This window comes from Cotesia glomerata, linkage group LG1, assembly GCF_020080835.1.
Source record: "Cotesia glomerata isolate CgM1 linkage group LG1, MPM_Cglom_v2.3, whole genome shotgun sequence".
Lineage (NCBI taxonomy): Eukaryota > Metazoa > Arthropoda > Insecta > Hymenoptera > Braconidae > Cotesia > Cotesia glomerata.
Genome location: NC_058158.1, coordinates 30096410 through 30113908, shown reverse-complemented (window position 1 = coordinate 30113908; position 17499 = coordinate 30096410). Strand labels below are relative to the sequence as shown.

The window sequence follows — 17499 nt, the reverse complement described above, 5'->3', positions numbered from 1 at the left end:
AAAAACAAAAAAAGTTTTAGTAGCCAAAAAAACTAAAAAGAAGAAAATAATTTATTTTTTGTAAAATAAGCGAAGGATGCTTGATATCAACTAATCTAAATATTTGTTTAGTAAATATTTGTAAAATTAAAGTTATTACAATAATATTTTGAAAAGTACCACACACTTTTTTTCGAAAAAAATTATTTTTTTTTGTTAATCACTATATTTTTATTTTAAACCTATCAAAAAATTATTTTTTACTTTTTCATTTGATTTGCTATAAAAGCATGATACTGAGTTTTTTAAACTATAATTTATTTTCAAATTTACAAGATTAATTAAAATTCCAATTCGTTAGATTATAATGTTTTATTCGACTAAAAGAAGGCCAATATTTACTTTAATTCTATGAAAGGTGTATTTTTAACCTGCAAAATTAGTCTTTTTTCTATCCTAGTCATCATGATCAAAGTTATTAAATTATTATATTGTTATTGGTCCCTGATACGTAAGTGTGTAAATTTTCAAATAAATAAGACGTCTTGAAGTTAGTAGAAATCGTTTTAAAAAATTTCATTACATAGATCGCTATACAAATACAGGTCAAGCTAATAAAAGCATGTTAAAAAATAATGGCAACTAAAAAATTTTTTATTAAAGTTCAAACCATTAAAAATTTATTAAATATTATTAATTGAAATTAAAAGAAATGTATATTGTATTTTTCTCATAAAAAAAAAAAACTATAAAAAATGTTTTCTCATATTATTTATTACGCAATAATAAAATTAATTGCAGGATTAAAAGTAACGACAATACTGTTTGCGTAATTGTGTAATAAATAATTATTGATACCTGATTTAATAATAATAGGTTATAAAATATATGTTCATACGTATGTAGTACATATAAAATTAAAATAACTATACATTACAGAACATGATTATATCATGTTCACTTTAATTACGGTCGACAAGTGACGTCGTTAAAAATATACTTTTTCTTGTATTATACTGTATTATGTTATATATTATATATACTAGACTTTATTAGATCTATGTATCGTAGAAAATGAAACTACAAGGGACAGTATAACCCCGATTAAAGAAATGATATCTTTTACCCTCATGTTTGATGACACCGCTGATAGGATATTTGATAAAAAATCAGGTCACCGAGTCCCATTACAATTATTATTTATTTTTTAACCTCAACATACTCGACGATGTCAGACGGAACGTTGTATTATTTAATAAAAAGTATAAACATATGATTGTTCACCTGAAAATATATCCTGATTTTTTATCATTGTTTATTTCTTCTTTCCCGCTACGCGGGATAAAACTTTTTTATTACCATATAAGCATTATGCAAACATAATATAAATAATAATAATAATAATCATAATAATAACAATAAATATACAATCGAACGGAAACGTTATTTCAATCAAAAACGTGTATTTTCCAACAATCATGTTCGATTCAATAAATATTTTAGTTGTATTTCTAAGATGTTATTATTCATTGAATTTTATTCAAGTCGACAGATAGATTTATTAAAGAAATCAAGTGAAAAACTCAATCTAATATTCTATCGCAGATATTTTATAAAAGCCAACGGCAATACACAGATAATCTCTCTTTTTTTTCTACGCTTCAAACAGGCTTCACTTTAGAGGTTTATCTTATTAAAAAATAACTCCCCATTTATTTATTTTTTTTTATTATTATATTTTTATTTATTTTTATTCATAAATTTTTCTATGCTCTTCCGTACGTTTGTTCGGTGAATATAACTCAGAGGTAAAACTAAGCAACTGAGGAATATTTAACGAGAGAGAACAAGAAATGAAACGAGAAAAGTTAACTTTAGTACCAAATGTAACTTTAGGGTATTATTTCTTCTCTACTCGTTTTTGACATAAGATGATGATGATGAAGGAGATGGATATCCTGTAGATACCAAAGTTTCTTTTATAGAACTTAATACTTCCTCGTGCTGACTTCCTTACTTTTCAATTATAATTAAACGTTAATAATGACGATAAGAAATTCACTTGTAACACATTATCAAAAATATATTTCATACTATTTACTCCATCTTATTTAAAGAAAAATAAAATACGGCATATCAATCTTATTCAAATTCCATTAAGGAAATTTTGTATTTTTTGTCAGCTTGAGCTATTCCAAGTTACACCACATGTTACGTGATCATCTACACTTGGACGTTATCCAAACAAATGTTTCAAATTAAATTTTACAAAGAAAAAAAAACGTAATCTCTTTTAATGTTTTTATCGTTCTATCTATTTTCAAAGTATTTACCAATAAAATCCCTCCCCTTTTCTTCTGTTCATTGATACATTTAACTGTCAATCTGTCACCCTTGGAACTAAACATTTATTGCACATGTTAGAAAAAATTGTTTCAATTAAACTATATTTTTTTTAGTCCATTTTGACACAAATCAATTTCCAATCTATCACCCAAAGCTCTAAATTGAAGTAAAATTCTGACAGCTCAATAAATAGTTCAAACCAAATGTTTATTTTTTGACAGCAAAAATTTATAAAACTTTATGTTCGATTAGTCAATTATCGGTAAATTTTTAGCAAATTAATTATTTAGTAATTATGCTCCGACAAATTTAATAATTTTGTATCGATGAAATAATTGAGTTATGCGTCACGTAATTAAAACTTAAACTTGTCAATACCTCGTGGAAAGTTTTTTCGTATTTTACCACAATACTGAATTACCTCTTTTGTTTTGATTGTATTTTCATTATTTGTTTTTTAATTATCTTTATTAAAAGTTTATATCAATAGTTGAATTATTTGTGATCATTTTAGCAAAGTACATTATGGTTTAATTACTAAAAGTTTTTTTTTCATTTCTTACAAAACTTTAACAACTTCAAATAATAGTACTAAAACCTTTTATGCATTAATTTGAGTCTATTTTAACTTTCCTTTATATTATCCAAATCTTAATCTCAAACAGCAAACTTTTATCTTAAAACTGATTTCATCTACATAATATACTGGTGGTATTAGTTTTCTTTAATTCCAAAGTCGTAAGACTCTTCTTTGATCATAAATAATAATTTTGTAATTATTTAAACCAACGTTTCGAACATTTTCGATCCGTTATAACTCTCAATTCGCTATCACAATAATTACACCGCTATAACTGTAGTAATAAAACTTTATCTGGGAATCAATTGAATCCATTATGCACTTAGAAATTCCAAAATCAATACTCACTCCCACGTATTGAGTAATATCTAAAACTAAAATTAAATTACTGATGATTTAATTTGTTTTGCTTACAAACATTCCAATTTAATTCCATGATCATCTGGTCTTCGATAATACGTTCCGTACGGTGAATTGTATTGTATTACAAGCTGCGATAAATACCAACAATGGTATCGATAAATTAATTTTTAATTATCAAGATCAACTCGTTTCAATATTACTAATCATAATCATAATCAGCGTAATATCGTTTTTTTTTTGTAATGAAAAAAGTTTAGACATGTATGACAGCTTCAATTTGTTTCTCACTTATCTAAAACTTTCATTTGATTAAGAACTTTGATAGTGACTTATACAATATATAAGAATACAGAAAACATTTTATTGCATTAAAAGTTGCTTTAATTACCCATCAGCGATTTGCATCTTTACTTTGTAATTAATTACAACTTTCAGTAATTGGACTTGAAAATAATTTTATTACTTTTAATTCAACTTATACCAAAATTAAGACATATTTTATAATTTTTGGGATTTTTTTAACAAATAAAGTATGACAAAAAATCTCACATTAAATATTGTAAAAAACTATAAATGTGATTTTTTAAATCAATTTATTTGTTTAATAAAAACAAAAACCGGTGAACTGCCTGCTGATTTTAGTGCCATTTAAATCAAACATTTTTCTCCACTGTAACTTTTTTGACGCGTATTGTGAACATTAAATGATTAAGCTCAAAAGCTATTCACAATTTTTTCGAAGCATCTTTAAATTTTTCAAAAAATTGCCCTTACATGCTAAATTTATTTGAAACATACACGGAAAGAACAATAACCCACTGTACATCTTCGTATAGTATACTCTGTGGTATTTGTAGTGAAAAAAAATTTCAGACTACAGTCAACATCCTTCAAAGTATACTAAATTATTTTTGGACTGTACTCAGTGAAGTCTTCGATTTAATCGATTAATTTTTCTGGTTATATCGCGTAAAACTTCATGGGATACAATCTGAAAAATTATTTCGTGTAAATTAAATTATACTCTGTTGAAATTTGGATTATGTCCACGGTGACTCCGCCAATTTTTTTTCTAGTGCCTGCGCACTTAGTATTATCATATCTATTATGTATTTTAAATATTAGGTTAGTCAAATATTGTTTTAAATAATTATTACATACATCAAAAACATTAAAGGAGCATTAAAGCACAATTTTTCCGATAATTTGGGGTTAAAAAATTTTTTTTTCTTTTCTTAGACTCTTCGAACTTAAAAATGTTAGGCTAAGAAAAAAATATTTTTACATATCAAAATATATAAATACTCACACACTCATATAATTCACTGATTATATTTTAATTAATGTCCAATATGCTGATTGACTATAACTCACAAATTATAAACAGCACTTTACGCGCAGGCCCTAGAAAAAAAAATGGCGGAGTCACCGTGGGCATAATCCAAATTTCAACCGAGTATAATTTAATTTACACGAAATAATTTTTCAGATTATATCCCGTGAAATTTTACGCGATATAACCAGAAAAATTAATCGATTAAATCGAAGACTTCACTGAGTACAGTCCAAAAATAATTTAGTATACTTTGAAGGATATTGACTATAGTCTGAAATTTTTTTTCACTACAAATACCACGGAGTATACTATACGAGGATGTGCAGTGGGTTATTGTTCTTTCCGTGTACGTACAAAGTTTTTATATTGTTCAAAAATTACAAACAAGAATTCCTTAGAAGAGTCACCATGTCTAAATTTTTTTTTTATATACATTGAATCTCCCATGTAGAAAAATATTATATTGCAATATAATCTGAATATAATAATTTGCGCATATAATGGAATATAATTAAATTATATTGTAATCTAATGAGATTATATTTCAATATAATGTATTATATTGTACTCTAGATAGCTGAAAATTTTGGAGTTTAGATGATTTTGCTGTAAATAATTTAAATTTTATCAAAAATAATTATTAATACACATAGTTACTGCATAATATTTTTATTCGATTTAACTCACAGGTTAATAAATATTTACAGTATATTTTTGTCAAAATATTCATTATGAAACTATGTAATTTTTAAATTTTGTTAAAATTAGCTTTGTAAACTTAAATTTTTTAGCGAACAAGCATAATTTTTTACTTTTAAAACTTTTCCTTCGATATCATCTAGCTCAACCGCTACTAAACGAAACATCTCCCGAATTTCTGTAATGTAATCTAATTGAGTTTTCTTTTTGTCAGTTATGGTCACTATAATAGAGTCTACAGAGCATGCTCTGTCCTCTGCAGGTAATCAATTCTCGTATAATTGCAAATGAAAAATTTCTAAAAGATATAAAAAATTGAATTATACCAAAACATTGATTATTATTCCATGAAATGCAAGAGTTGCACCTTTTTTTTTTTCCCTGAGATAATTTTCTGAACTATAAATTTTGGAATCAATTGCTGCTCTGGCATAGATTGTAAATATTTCCCGCTCTAGAATGTCGACGTCTACCAAAAAGTTTTGTTATGTACACTGATAGAAGGATTTCTTAGCATTTAAGAAGATTTCTTTGTATTTAAGAAATCATTTCTTAAACATCATTTCTTAGCATTTAAAAAATATTTCTTAGTATTTAAGAAATATTTCTTTGTATTTAAGAAATATTTCTTTGTATTTATATTTCTTAATATTTAAGAAATATTTCTTTGTATTTAAGAAATATTTTTTAAATATTAAGAAATAATTTCTTAAATACAAAGAAATCTTTTAAATACTAAGAAATCCTTCTATCAGTGTATGGCTAACATTACTGGTCTCGTAACTAATTTATTACTTTATGACTTCATGAGTTATTTGTGCAAAAGAGCTCAAAATGTGAAAAACGGTGCTTTGAGCTTGAAAAGCTCAAATATTAACAACAAAACACATATTAAGGCGCTTCGAATTCAAGCTTAGCGGGAAGATCTAGGGTTGGTCTGCGCGGTCAACCGATTTCTAGCTTTTTTATTCCAAAAGTAAAAATAAATTTTTACTTGTTGTTTTTCCTACACTGATAGAAGGATTTGTTTATAGTTAAAAGATTTGTTAATATTTAACAAATCATTTATTTAAAGCCATTTGTTAGTTCTTAACAAATATTTCTTAGTATTTAAAAAGATTTATTAATATTTAATAAATGAATATCAGATTTATTAAATACAAACAAATCATTTTAAATACTAAGAAATATTTATTTAATATTAAAAAATGGTCTCTAATAAATTATTTGTTAGCTATTAAAAAATATTATTTAATACAAATAAATCCTTCTATCAGTGTAGACAGATTCAGCAAGACTATTAGGAAATTTATTATTGTGTTGACTGTTTATTAGTTTTTTATAGCTAAACTCGAGAATTTGCAGATTTTTAGTTTACATTATAATGCATCATATTGGAATACATATAATCTCATTATATTGCTATATAATCAGATTATATTCCATTATATGCGCAAATTATTATATTCATATTATATTAGAATATAATGTTTTTCTACATGGGCTGTATAAATTCTTATTACAAAGTTATGTTCTCAAAAGTAATTTATCAAAGCTCAAGTTTGTTATATTGAAATAAGCCTTGTTAAAAAAAATTTTAACTTCACCCAAGATAATTCAAATATTTTTTTATCTTTTGTATTCACAAATCAGTACATCCATCCTCATAACTTTACTCTCTAAAATATTTCAAACAAATGTGATAAAAAAAAGGATTCAACTTGAGACAAGATATCTCAAAGGCTAAAGGAAGATTGTCAGAGGATTTCCTGATCTTGAAAAAATCGTAACATAAATCGGATTTGCAGAGTACTATATTCACCAAAGTTTCTTCATGGCTGAATCCTAACGACATTTATCTACTATTTCAACAAAAACGAGTTCTTTTATTGGTATAAAGTGATCAGCCACCTTCCCCATCTACAATTGTAAATATAATAATTACAATACCAACCGACCAAATTAAATCGAGTTCTAATCGCTCAACAATTTTCCAAGAAACTGAAACGTTTCTCGATTAATGAACGCGTAACTCAATACTTTGGTTAGACTTTTTCGATAAAAACATTTTCGTCCTTGGTAAATCAGGATATAGTATCAAATTTCCACGGATAGTAAATATACTCCACTATGTTACCGGATAATGTCGTTTGATTACGAGTTTGGAAAATGATATTAAGCCATGTAATATGCGTCACTAAATACACAATTTAATTTAATTTAACATGTTAAAGTATTATTTATTATTATTATGCTTTACTTGTACACCTCTCGGTTTTTACAAGGCTGATTCCTCTTTTTCTCCTAGCTCTACGCTTTTTCTATTTGGGTCATTCCACGTCAAATCGACCAATAGTTGGACTCGACCCCTTTCGATTTGGATAAATTTTGGTCAGAAGTTTTCTTTTATCCTATAACGAAGTTCTGCCAAAGGAAAAAATTAAAAAAATTTTTTTCAAAAGTTATGCAAAATCCAAAATTTCACTATTTTCCATATTTTTTAAATTTATGTTTCAAAAATCTCGAAAACTATTGCAATTAAAAAAATCGCTTATGGTAAACTTCAAAGGGGACACTTGGGGCTATTAAAAAAAAAAAATTTTGAAAAATCTCCAATTTGTGAAATTTTGAATTTTTGAAAATTGTCAAAATTGACCGTCGACAATAAATTTTTGGCTCAAATTTTTTTGTGTACTACCTTGTACCAATCTTAAAAGATCCTGAAATTTTTGGAACTGTGTTTTTTGTTTTTTGAAAAATATGAATGTTTGATATTTGTTAAAAAATTTTTCTTAATTTTTTTTTTTTAATCAGTTTGGCAAATCGCGTAATTTTGATATTTTGAACAGTTGAAATTTCATTTAGTGGCATAATGATGAGAAAAAACATTAATGATATTTGTTTATTATTGGTTATTAATTTATTTAATAGGGCTTTTACGTGTAAGTTTACTTGACATTCTGTTACGAAAATTTTTTTCTTCAATTCTTCAGTTACTGTTGTTGCTCCTTTTCTTTTTCTTAACCTGAAAAATGTTAATATGACTTAAATCTTTAAACCCAAACTTAAAATAGATAAAGTACTAACAGAGAAATTTCAGATTTTTACCTGCTTTTAATATCTGGTTCTTCAACGAACTCGTAGATATTTTCTTTTGCCCATTGGAATAGCTCATCAGGTGTTTGAATTTGGTCGTCAGCTTTAGATTGGAGGTTGGCTCTGTCAACCTTCCGTTTTAATGTTCCGCCTAAACCATCACTTGGACCTTTTCCATGTGAAGTTGCAAAATAATGCCATTCCGCTGGTATTTGAAAATCTTCCTCATGATGCAGCAAGTTCAGCAAATTGTACCGATTTTTATATTGAGATGCTGCACCATCCGAAAAATAAATTATTTTAGAAATGTCTGGGATTTTATTTTTCAGAAACGATGTCAGTACTTCCTGGAAACTATAAACTGCTGTTGTATTATGCGTCAAGTTGTCTGAAATGATTATCAAATTTAGAGGTACTATATTGTTGACATTTTCATCAATGGATCTATAATAGCAAGCAAATGGATGGATTGTCGCTTGACTATTATTCCAATAAGCTCCTTGGACACTGTTTTGAAGTAAAAATGAGTAATTTTCTGAGAAGTCAGCAACAACAAGTACTTGTCCAACTTCGAGATTCTTTTTCGTAGTTTGAAAAAATTCAGCCTGTTGACGAGCAACAACAAAATCATGCTGAAGGAATTTTGGAATAGATTCTACCAAATTATCAACGAAATCATCAGTTGATTTCACAATCGTTTCCAAAGAACATCGATCTACTTGAGTCCATTGTCTATACGTTATTTCATCTACAAAGTTATCATTGAAAATATTTTCGATCGTTCTTCTTAATTTTGTCGAGCCAGGACAGTTACTACAGGTTCCCAAATAGCAGTCACTCGTAGGCCGAGGACAAATAACCATTTTCAAGCAATCTCGATATGAAGAAAACGGTTGACTTTCATCGCTACATTTTAATTTGTCAAGTTTTGCACCATGAAATGACAGTTTAAAATTTTCGTGAATGAGACAGACACAAACTACGTGAGTGCCAGATGAACCTGCTAGAACACATTCAGGGGGTCTCAGACTAGCAAATTTTGAAAACTGACTTTTTCAAATGGGTATTTCTGCTTGAACAATTGATAAATTTCATTTAAATTACCCAAAATCAGCCGTTTTTGTTTTGGAACCCGTTGACCATTCTCATGAACAGATTTAAATTCTTTTTACCTGGTAACTCTCTACTTACATCTTGATTTCGATAAAATTGTTGAATTTTCTCTTCAGTAGTTTTAATAATGAATGACCTTTTGTTTCTTTTGTGGAGTGAATAGAATGCCATCTTCACTGACTTTTTGTTTTACTTTTTTCACCATGTATGTAGATGCTTCAAAAACATCAACAATTTTTTCTGTTGACCAACTTAAAGGCAAAACAGATAAAATCTGTAATTTTTCACTCACTTTGCTGCAGTTATTAAATTTTTCTTTTAGCTGATTTATTATTTCTTTTCCGGTTAATTCAGGAGTATCGTCAATGTTCAATTGTTTATTTTTAATTGTGTCAGAATCATTTTCCATAAGATGTTCAAAGCATGATTGCAGTTTCGATGTCATCTCATGATATTTCCGTTGAGCGTATGTTTTTGATCGATCTAAATCTTTTTTTTTTACAGGAGATAAATTAAAAATTTTGGCAATAGAATTAAGGCGATCTAGATGTATTTCAGTAGGTGTAAAAGTTTCACCGGTTGAGCTGCACATTTCAGATGTTGAAGTTGTCACATTTGACAACTGCAAGTTCTCAGATAAATTAGACGACATTTTTTCGTCCACCAGGCTTTGAATTAATATTGGAGTTCCTACTTGGTCAGGTGTTTCGGATGGTTTTGATGATTTGGAAACGGAATCTTCAGAGACACTCTCAACTAGTTGACTTTCTTCGACATTCACAGTTTTTTCAAATATTTCAAGTTCATTTTGATGTTCTGGTAATTCACTATAGACTCTTTTAGTACACGAAATGCATAGTTTACTTCCCGGTATAATGGAAGGTAACCTAATCTTACACTGTTCGAACAATTTTAAACTGACTGGTCTCAAAGATTTACGAACTATACTGTCATGAAGTTTAAAGGGATCAGCACAAGATTTTTGATTTGAAGTATATTTGATACGATACTGTTTGTCATGTTGAGAGCAAATAAAACTAACATCTGTACCACTTCTAGAATTCAGAGTAATCTGATCTTCGTCAGAAAAATCTTTGCAATTAATAAATTTTTTCTTCAGAGCATATTTCATTCTTAAATAATCCAATCGAACACTTTTTATTTTCCATCACTAATCTCTTATTTTTTCTGCACTCAAAATTTTAACTAGATAATGTCCTCAAATTAAACACTTGATAAGATAATTGTTATAAGTTTAGAATTTGAAGAAAGAGTTATTTCTAGACACTTACTTAGAATGATGACTGTCTTCGAAATAAAAATCAGAAAGGTTAACTTGATCTTACACGTAAAGATTCAAACGTCACGCCACAGATGTCACCACTTCTTCTACTTTAACATCAAATGATAATACAGGTGTCAGTATCATTTTTTTTACGAGTTTTATTTTTAAAATGATCCCAAAAAATGTCATTAATGTTTTTCTCATCATTATGCCACTAAATGAAATTTCAACTGTTCAAAATATCAAAATTACGCGATTTACCAAACTGAATGAAAAAAAAAAATTTAAGAAAAAATTTTTTTTTAACAAATTTCAAAAATTCATATTTTTGAAAACAAAAACACAATTCCAAAAATTTCAGGATCTTTTAAGATTGGTACAAGGTAGTACACAAAAAAATTTGAGCCAAAAATTTATTGTCGACGGTCAATTTTGACAATTTTCAAAAATTCAAAATTTCACAAATTGGAGATTTTTCAAAATTTTTTTTTGGAAATTTTTTTTTTTAATAGCCCCAAGTATCCCCTTTGAAGTTTACCATAAGCGAGTTTTTTAATTGCAATAGTTTTCGAGATTTTTGAAACATAAATTTAAAAAATATGGAAAATAGTGAAATTTTGGATTTTGCATAACTTTTGAAAAAATTTTTTAATTTTTTCCTTTGGCAGAACTTCGTTATAGGATAAAAGAAAACTTCTGACCAAAATTTATCCAAATCGAAAGGGGTCGAGTCCAACTATTGGTCGATTTGACGTGGAATGACCCATTTCTCATATTGGACCTCAACAAGTCCCACCCGACACTTCATTTCTACTTTTAATTTTTGCGGCTGTGGACCGACTTGTGCTTTCTGTACCGTATTCACCCTGAACCTCACCTTCTCAGGCTGTTGGAACAGAATCATGGGGAAACCACAGAGAAAACCCATGATAGTACAGTCGGAGCTGGGCTAAGTCTACAGTGATTGATAAGAAACTTTTCTTTATCGACCACTGGAGCATTAGGCCCCTCTCCTAGTGTGCAGAGATCCCTCGCGCTAGCCAACGCTGACTAAAGTGGTCACCCATTCAAGTTGTTGCTTAAATGTGTGATCGCCCAAGTCAGACGTGTGCCGCCCGGCTATCTCTGCCACTTCCAGAGGCTGGCAACGTAACGTAACGCACATATTTTTAATTATAATCACTGAAAAATATTGGTGTGTGCTGGGGTCGAACCCGGGTCCCACTCTTTCGAAAAGCGAGCACCGAGCCGACCAGGCCATTGCCAGCCTTTTAACATGTTAAAGTAATTAATTCAGTGTAATTTTAATGCAATTATTAAATTCATATCACAAACAATTATTAATTTTTTATTTTTTTTTCTGATTTCAAAATTTGTTTATTTCAATGAAATGCAATTCATTTAAATCCATCAATTAATAATAAATAGCAGCAATAAAAATTTCAATAAAACGTAAAATAAAGTACGAATTACCCTTGATAGTAGTAAAACTGTTAGATGACAAAACACTACCTTTAACAGTAATTATTCAAAGGACAATGCCTCGCATACAAGTGATGGTCCTCTGACCATTGGTTGTAATTATCCCGAGATACAATGTGCAATTACGACAGTTGCATGTGTGACACGATGACCTCGTATTCCCATCAACTATTAAACATTCTACATATCCAACTCCCCACATTCAAATCCACATGCATGCACATTTCCATAGACATTAATGTTGAGTGTTACTGAGTATGAGTATTTGATAAGTCAACAAAGCTTCTATCTATATATTATAATGGAATTTAGCCATTGACTGATTTCTAGTCTTGCTTGGATGCTATTAGAGTAACACTAACATCATTGTCGATCACCAGTGTCTCTATCCATCACCCTCCTATACACGTGTCACCACCATACACCCAAATTGCAATATATATCCATACTCTATGCATATATCTATCGTCAAATGTATAATTCCATCAATAGCCCGTATCATTTTGTCAAACGCAATCGATTATCAACTCGTATACTTGTACATGACTAGAGTTCGTCAATTACCTCAATCTCTTCCTCGGAAATTCCTAAAGGCAATTCATCCATTAAATAATTTTATTCCCATTGTATTTGAATCATCATGCCAAGTCAACCGAATTTTACACATCGGTTGGCTTCGCTCAATTGCTAATCAAATTTTAATGTTATACTTTCGAGTTATAAATCCATGTATTTATTCATTATTTTGCGGAGAGGCGTAATAGAATATTCTTTGATGAAAATATCACAACTCGAGTAAAAAATGATTCCGTAATTTTTTAAGTTATTTATTACACACATTAAGACGGTGTAAATATAAATGATGCATGGCTTTCGTTCAGTTCTCTCATTTTGTGCATAGAAAAATATACTGACAGACTTTTGAATAAAGTAATAATTTAGTATTTTATATCAAGAAAATTTCACAGTTAAGTAACCGCGGAATTGTGGAGTGTGTTTTTATAGTAGTGTCTTGATTATTCAACAAAGTGTCTTTGAAATTTTGTAATTTATTATTCTACGATTTATTATTGAATTTTTATTGATAATTTATCGATACAGATCATTTTTTTTCTTTTTATTGATAAAAAAAATTGTATCTACGTTCATAGTTTTTTTTTAACTTTTTCAGCTCAATTTTTTTTCAATTAACCGATAAAATTGTAATAGGATTAGGTTATTTTAATATTAATACCTTTTTGATAACAAAAAATTCCAGACTTAACTGTGAGTGAGCTTTAATTAAATTTAATCCATTTGTTTTATTTAAAGTCAATATCCAACTTTTAAAAGCTATTGAAGTCTGTTGTTTTGATTGAAAGCTGATCCTGATGCATATTAATGAACACTGAAAAGCTCTTCTGAAATGCTTGAGATAGTCCATATCCAATTGTATATTTATTTAATCCATATGATGATGATAATAATAATATTAATAATAATAATAATAACAATAACAATAAAAGAATTATTTAGCGTGTATTCCTTATCATTGCATAATTCTAGCTCCCGTCACTATATTCTCGTGAAAAGGCCACGAACTTTAATTGAAATAAATTGTTTTGTCTGTTGTGTTAAGTTGAAATAGTGTTGATGAACGCGTTTTCCATAATGCACTGTCATTATTTTTCGTAGACGTGCGATGAATTTTTCAGTAAGTAATTACTGTTTAAATCTTTTATGCACAATCTTTCTCTATTTATTTATTCTCAAATTTTTGCTGTGTAAATATATAAATAATGAACAAAACAACGGGAACAAAAGAGAGCACTCGAGGACAAATGGATTTTTATAATGAGACAAGGAATAAATAACTTTGAAACTAGTGTAATTGTTACTTATTTTGTATACTACTCTAATAAGAAAATTTCTTCTTGCTTTGAAATAACTTAGATCTTTTGAATTTAGTTTAGTTTAGAAATGACAATTCCAAATTTTTACAAAATGCAAACTATCACACTTACTGGTTTTTCTGAAAATAGCTTTTGAACACTATGACATCGAATTCCTATAAAATCCATCTGACAGCTTATTAAACAAGCTTGAATTTTCACATCTACTCGTTTTTCAAGATCAAAAGTTACCCATTTTTCTATCAATTCAACGACATTGTACTATTGAATCCGTTCGAACAATTCTGCAAGTTTTTGATAAATCTAATAAATTTACTTCCATTTCAGTTACCAAATAGTTTTTTTTCAACCAAGCAAAAAAATGAAAAATTATTGAATCAAGTAAAATCAACAAATCCATAAGAATTTCTTATCTCAAAAATATTTTTACTCGATTCAAAACGATCATATTCTTCAAAATTATATCTTGGTTCAAAATTTTTTTCAGTTTCTTCAGTTCAAGTTAATTGTTTTATCCGTGTGAAAAATTTCATTAACGCAAATTCTATCATCTAAAAATAATCGAAATAACTTTTTTGGCCCATCAATTCTCCAATAAAAATTAAAAAAAATTTTCAATGTTCAATTGAAGCGAGAAATTGATAAAAAAAAATTGAAAAAACATGTAGCGGCAACACTAATGATGTACAAGTGAGATAAGATGTGGCGGATTTATATATGTATACGTATAACCTGCTGACAGAGAAATTTGAAGCCCCTCCACCGTCATCGTCGGCAAGTATTCACTCGTGCTCCAATTCGTTCAGAGAGGTTGCAAGCGCGATCGAATGATCGATCGTGGTGGTCGTCGTCCCTGGCGTCCACCCTCTATCTACTCTTACTCTATTCACTCACTGTTCTGTCCCTCCTCGTATATACTATCTATCCCTTTTACCGGTAGGTACTCCTTTCCCTCGGTCCTCAGGCCTCAGTTTTACTCTCTACTGTCTCGTAGGCTATTGCAAGCAGAGCAAAGGGTGAATCCTCGCGCGCGTGTCAGTTTCAGGGCCGGGTAATTGAAAGGTCACATCAAGGAGTGAGAGCCTACCGTTTTAAACACACATCCTCATCCTCACTAACATACATTTTATTATATGATATATTATATATCTTGTAAAATATGAAGCTTCGATCTATCTTTCATTTTTTCACCGCTAAAAATATTTTTCAGCCAATCAGCTCACTACCGGCTCCTACGTATCACAGCCGCAATAAACCTTTTTATTACCGCATTTTATTTTTATTTTTTTTATCTCTTCTAACTTTTTTGCCGTTTGCATGTAACCAACCTATAAGTTCTCCTACAGCTTCTTTGGTGACATAAAGAATAATATAGCAAATGCATACATTTTTGCATCTCACACTTTCATTATCACTCAATATTTAATATTATACGTCTGATATGATATAACTTTTATTTATATATTTATGAGACGTCTGCGTATCTTTACGTTTACATAAATCATATATTCATATATTTATTGATATATGGATATCGGTGGAACCGTATATTACTATTTTTACTTACATCAAACCCTTTTATGATAATATTGAAAAAAAAATGTTGTAATAAATAATCTGACATAAGAGAGATATTTAAATTTTCAACAATTTTCATCGACAAAAATATTTTATTCATCTCTTTTTACTCGTAAAAAGTTATTTACTAATTTACTCTGATGGATATTGAGTGATGTACATATACATTGATATTTCTACTCTTATCAAAGCCTTTTATGACAATGACAAAAAAAAACTGTAATAATAAAAATTCTGATCTCATAGAGACATAAATTTAAAATTTGAGTAATTTTCTGGTTGGTAAGAAATATTTTTCCACAGTAGTGGAGTGCGCTGACATATTTCATAACCTTCTAAAATGCCAAACATAATTATTTTGTTACTAATCTATATTATTAAAAATATATGAGGACAATTAAGTTCCCAATTTATTTATTTAAGGAAATAGGTTTTTTTTTGTCAAATTGAATTTCGTTAGAACAGTTTTGTATTTATGGTTTTTCAAGGTTCATTTGCAGTGACTGTTAATTTAATTTATTAGTTGAATATATTGTGATAAGTAATAAGTTATCGGAATACATTCAAAAGACCCCATTTAACACAAAATAAAATTTGTTTTCGTTTATTTATCTTTTCTTGTGCATATACGGTAGTGATTTTATGTCCAATATTTATTAATATAATCAAGAAAATAAGATAATTTTGTGACGACCATATTTTTATTTTACAAATAATTTTTATTTGTAATATAAGTTCTATTGTTATTTTATTTCTATTATAATACTATTCTTATTTGTCATATACAATTATTGTTGGCAATATAAATTCGTTCTGTCGCATTTATTTATTAAATTATCAATGCTAAATCGTAAAAAAAATTATTAATCAAACTGCCAAAAATTTGTTATAGTCTCAGAATGATCCTGTAGAGTTGTGAGAGGTAAATAACGTTTAGCTCTCAGAGCTCAACGATGTAGAGTTGCAGGAGCCAAACGGTATTGTTACTGTAAGAATACGTTAACCTACTGGAACTTTTTACAACTAACCAACTACTATAGAGTTCCTATAGCAAAATTTTTTTCTCCGTGTACAATCAATTATAAAGAATCTTATTAAATTATTCTAATTTTGAAAAATTTTCTTGTCTAAAAATTAAAAAATCTCCTTATTTCTTCAAAAAACTTCGAATTCTTACAATTACCCAGAATTTATTCTCAAAATAAAATACAATCCCCAGAGAATGTAGAGGTATTTAGAAATAATAAGCAATAATTCCTAATTAATACACGTAAAGATAATTAGTAGCAACAGATGTTAATAATTATCAGTGTCCCATTTATTTGTGAGTATTAGCGCATTGTGAAATCCAGCTGAGCATAAACATAAGCGTGAATTTCTCATTACTGTATACAATATACAACATACATAAAGTGTCACATGTTAGTGATAGCCCAGTGTACTACGACCTACGATATATTTAGAGTTAAACATGTAATATAATATATACATATATACATGGGTAAGCAGTATGTTGTGTTAGTTTATTTTATCCATTTGTGGTAGAGAGAACCCTCAAGGGATTATACCATGGGTGGTTGATCCCCCTCGGAGCCTGATCGAATCATCAAGGAATAACCGGGGCATAATACGGATTTTCAGAGAAAGATATTAGACATTAGACTAGTTTGGGTTGAGACGTTGGTTACCAGTGAATATAATGCTGGATCCTCGAGTTGATGCTGTATAGTAGCAGGAAGATCGATTTTAC

The 17499-nt window shown here is 28.6% G+C and overlaps 2 protein-coding genes across 10 annotated transcripts in view; one reads left to right on the top strand and one right to left on the bottom strand.

Annotated features, from left to right (window-relative positions):
• Nucleotides 1–17499, top strand: part of LOC123260716 (solute carrier family 12 member 4) — a 119489-nt gene that overhangs the window by 65268 nt on the left and 36722 nt on the right. The window lies entirely within an intron of this gene.
• Nucleotides 9666–10842, bottom strand: LOC123260854. The gene is made up of 2 exons (XM_044722190.1): nucleotides 9981–10842; nucleotides 9666–9903 (listed from the first exon to the last, which is right to left on the bottom strand). Exons 1-2 carry the CDS (start codon nucleotides 10642–10644, stop codon nucleotides 9896–9898), a joined length of 672 nt encoding a protein of 223 aa, XP_044578125.1. The 5' UTR covers nucleotides 10645–10842; the 3' UTR covers nucleotides 9666–9895.

Coding starts and splice junctions, on each gene's coding strand:
- LOC123260854 (XM_044722190.1), bottom strand. CDS start 10,644: ATGAAATATGCTCTGAAGAAAAAATTTATTAATTGCAAAGATTTTTCT.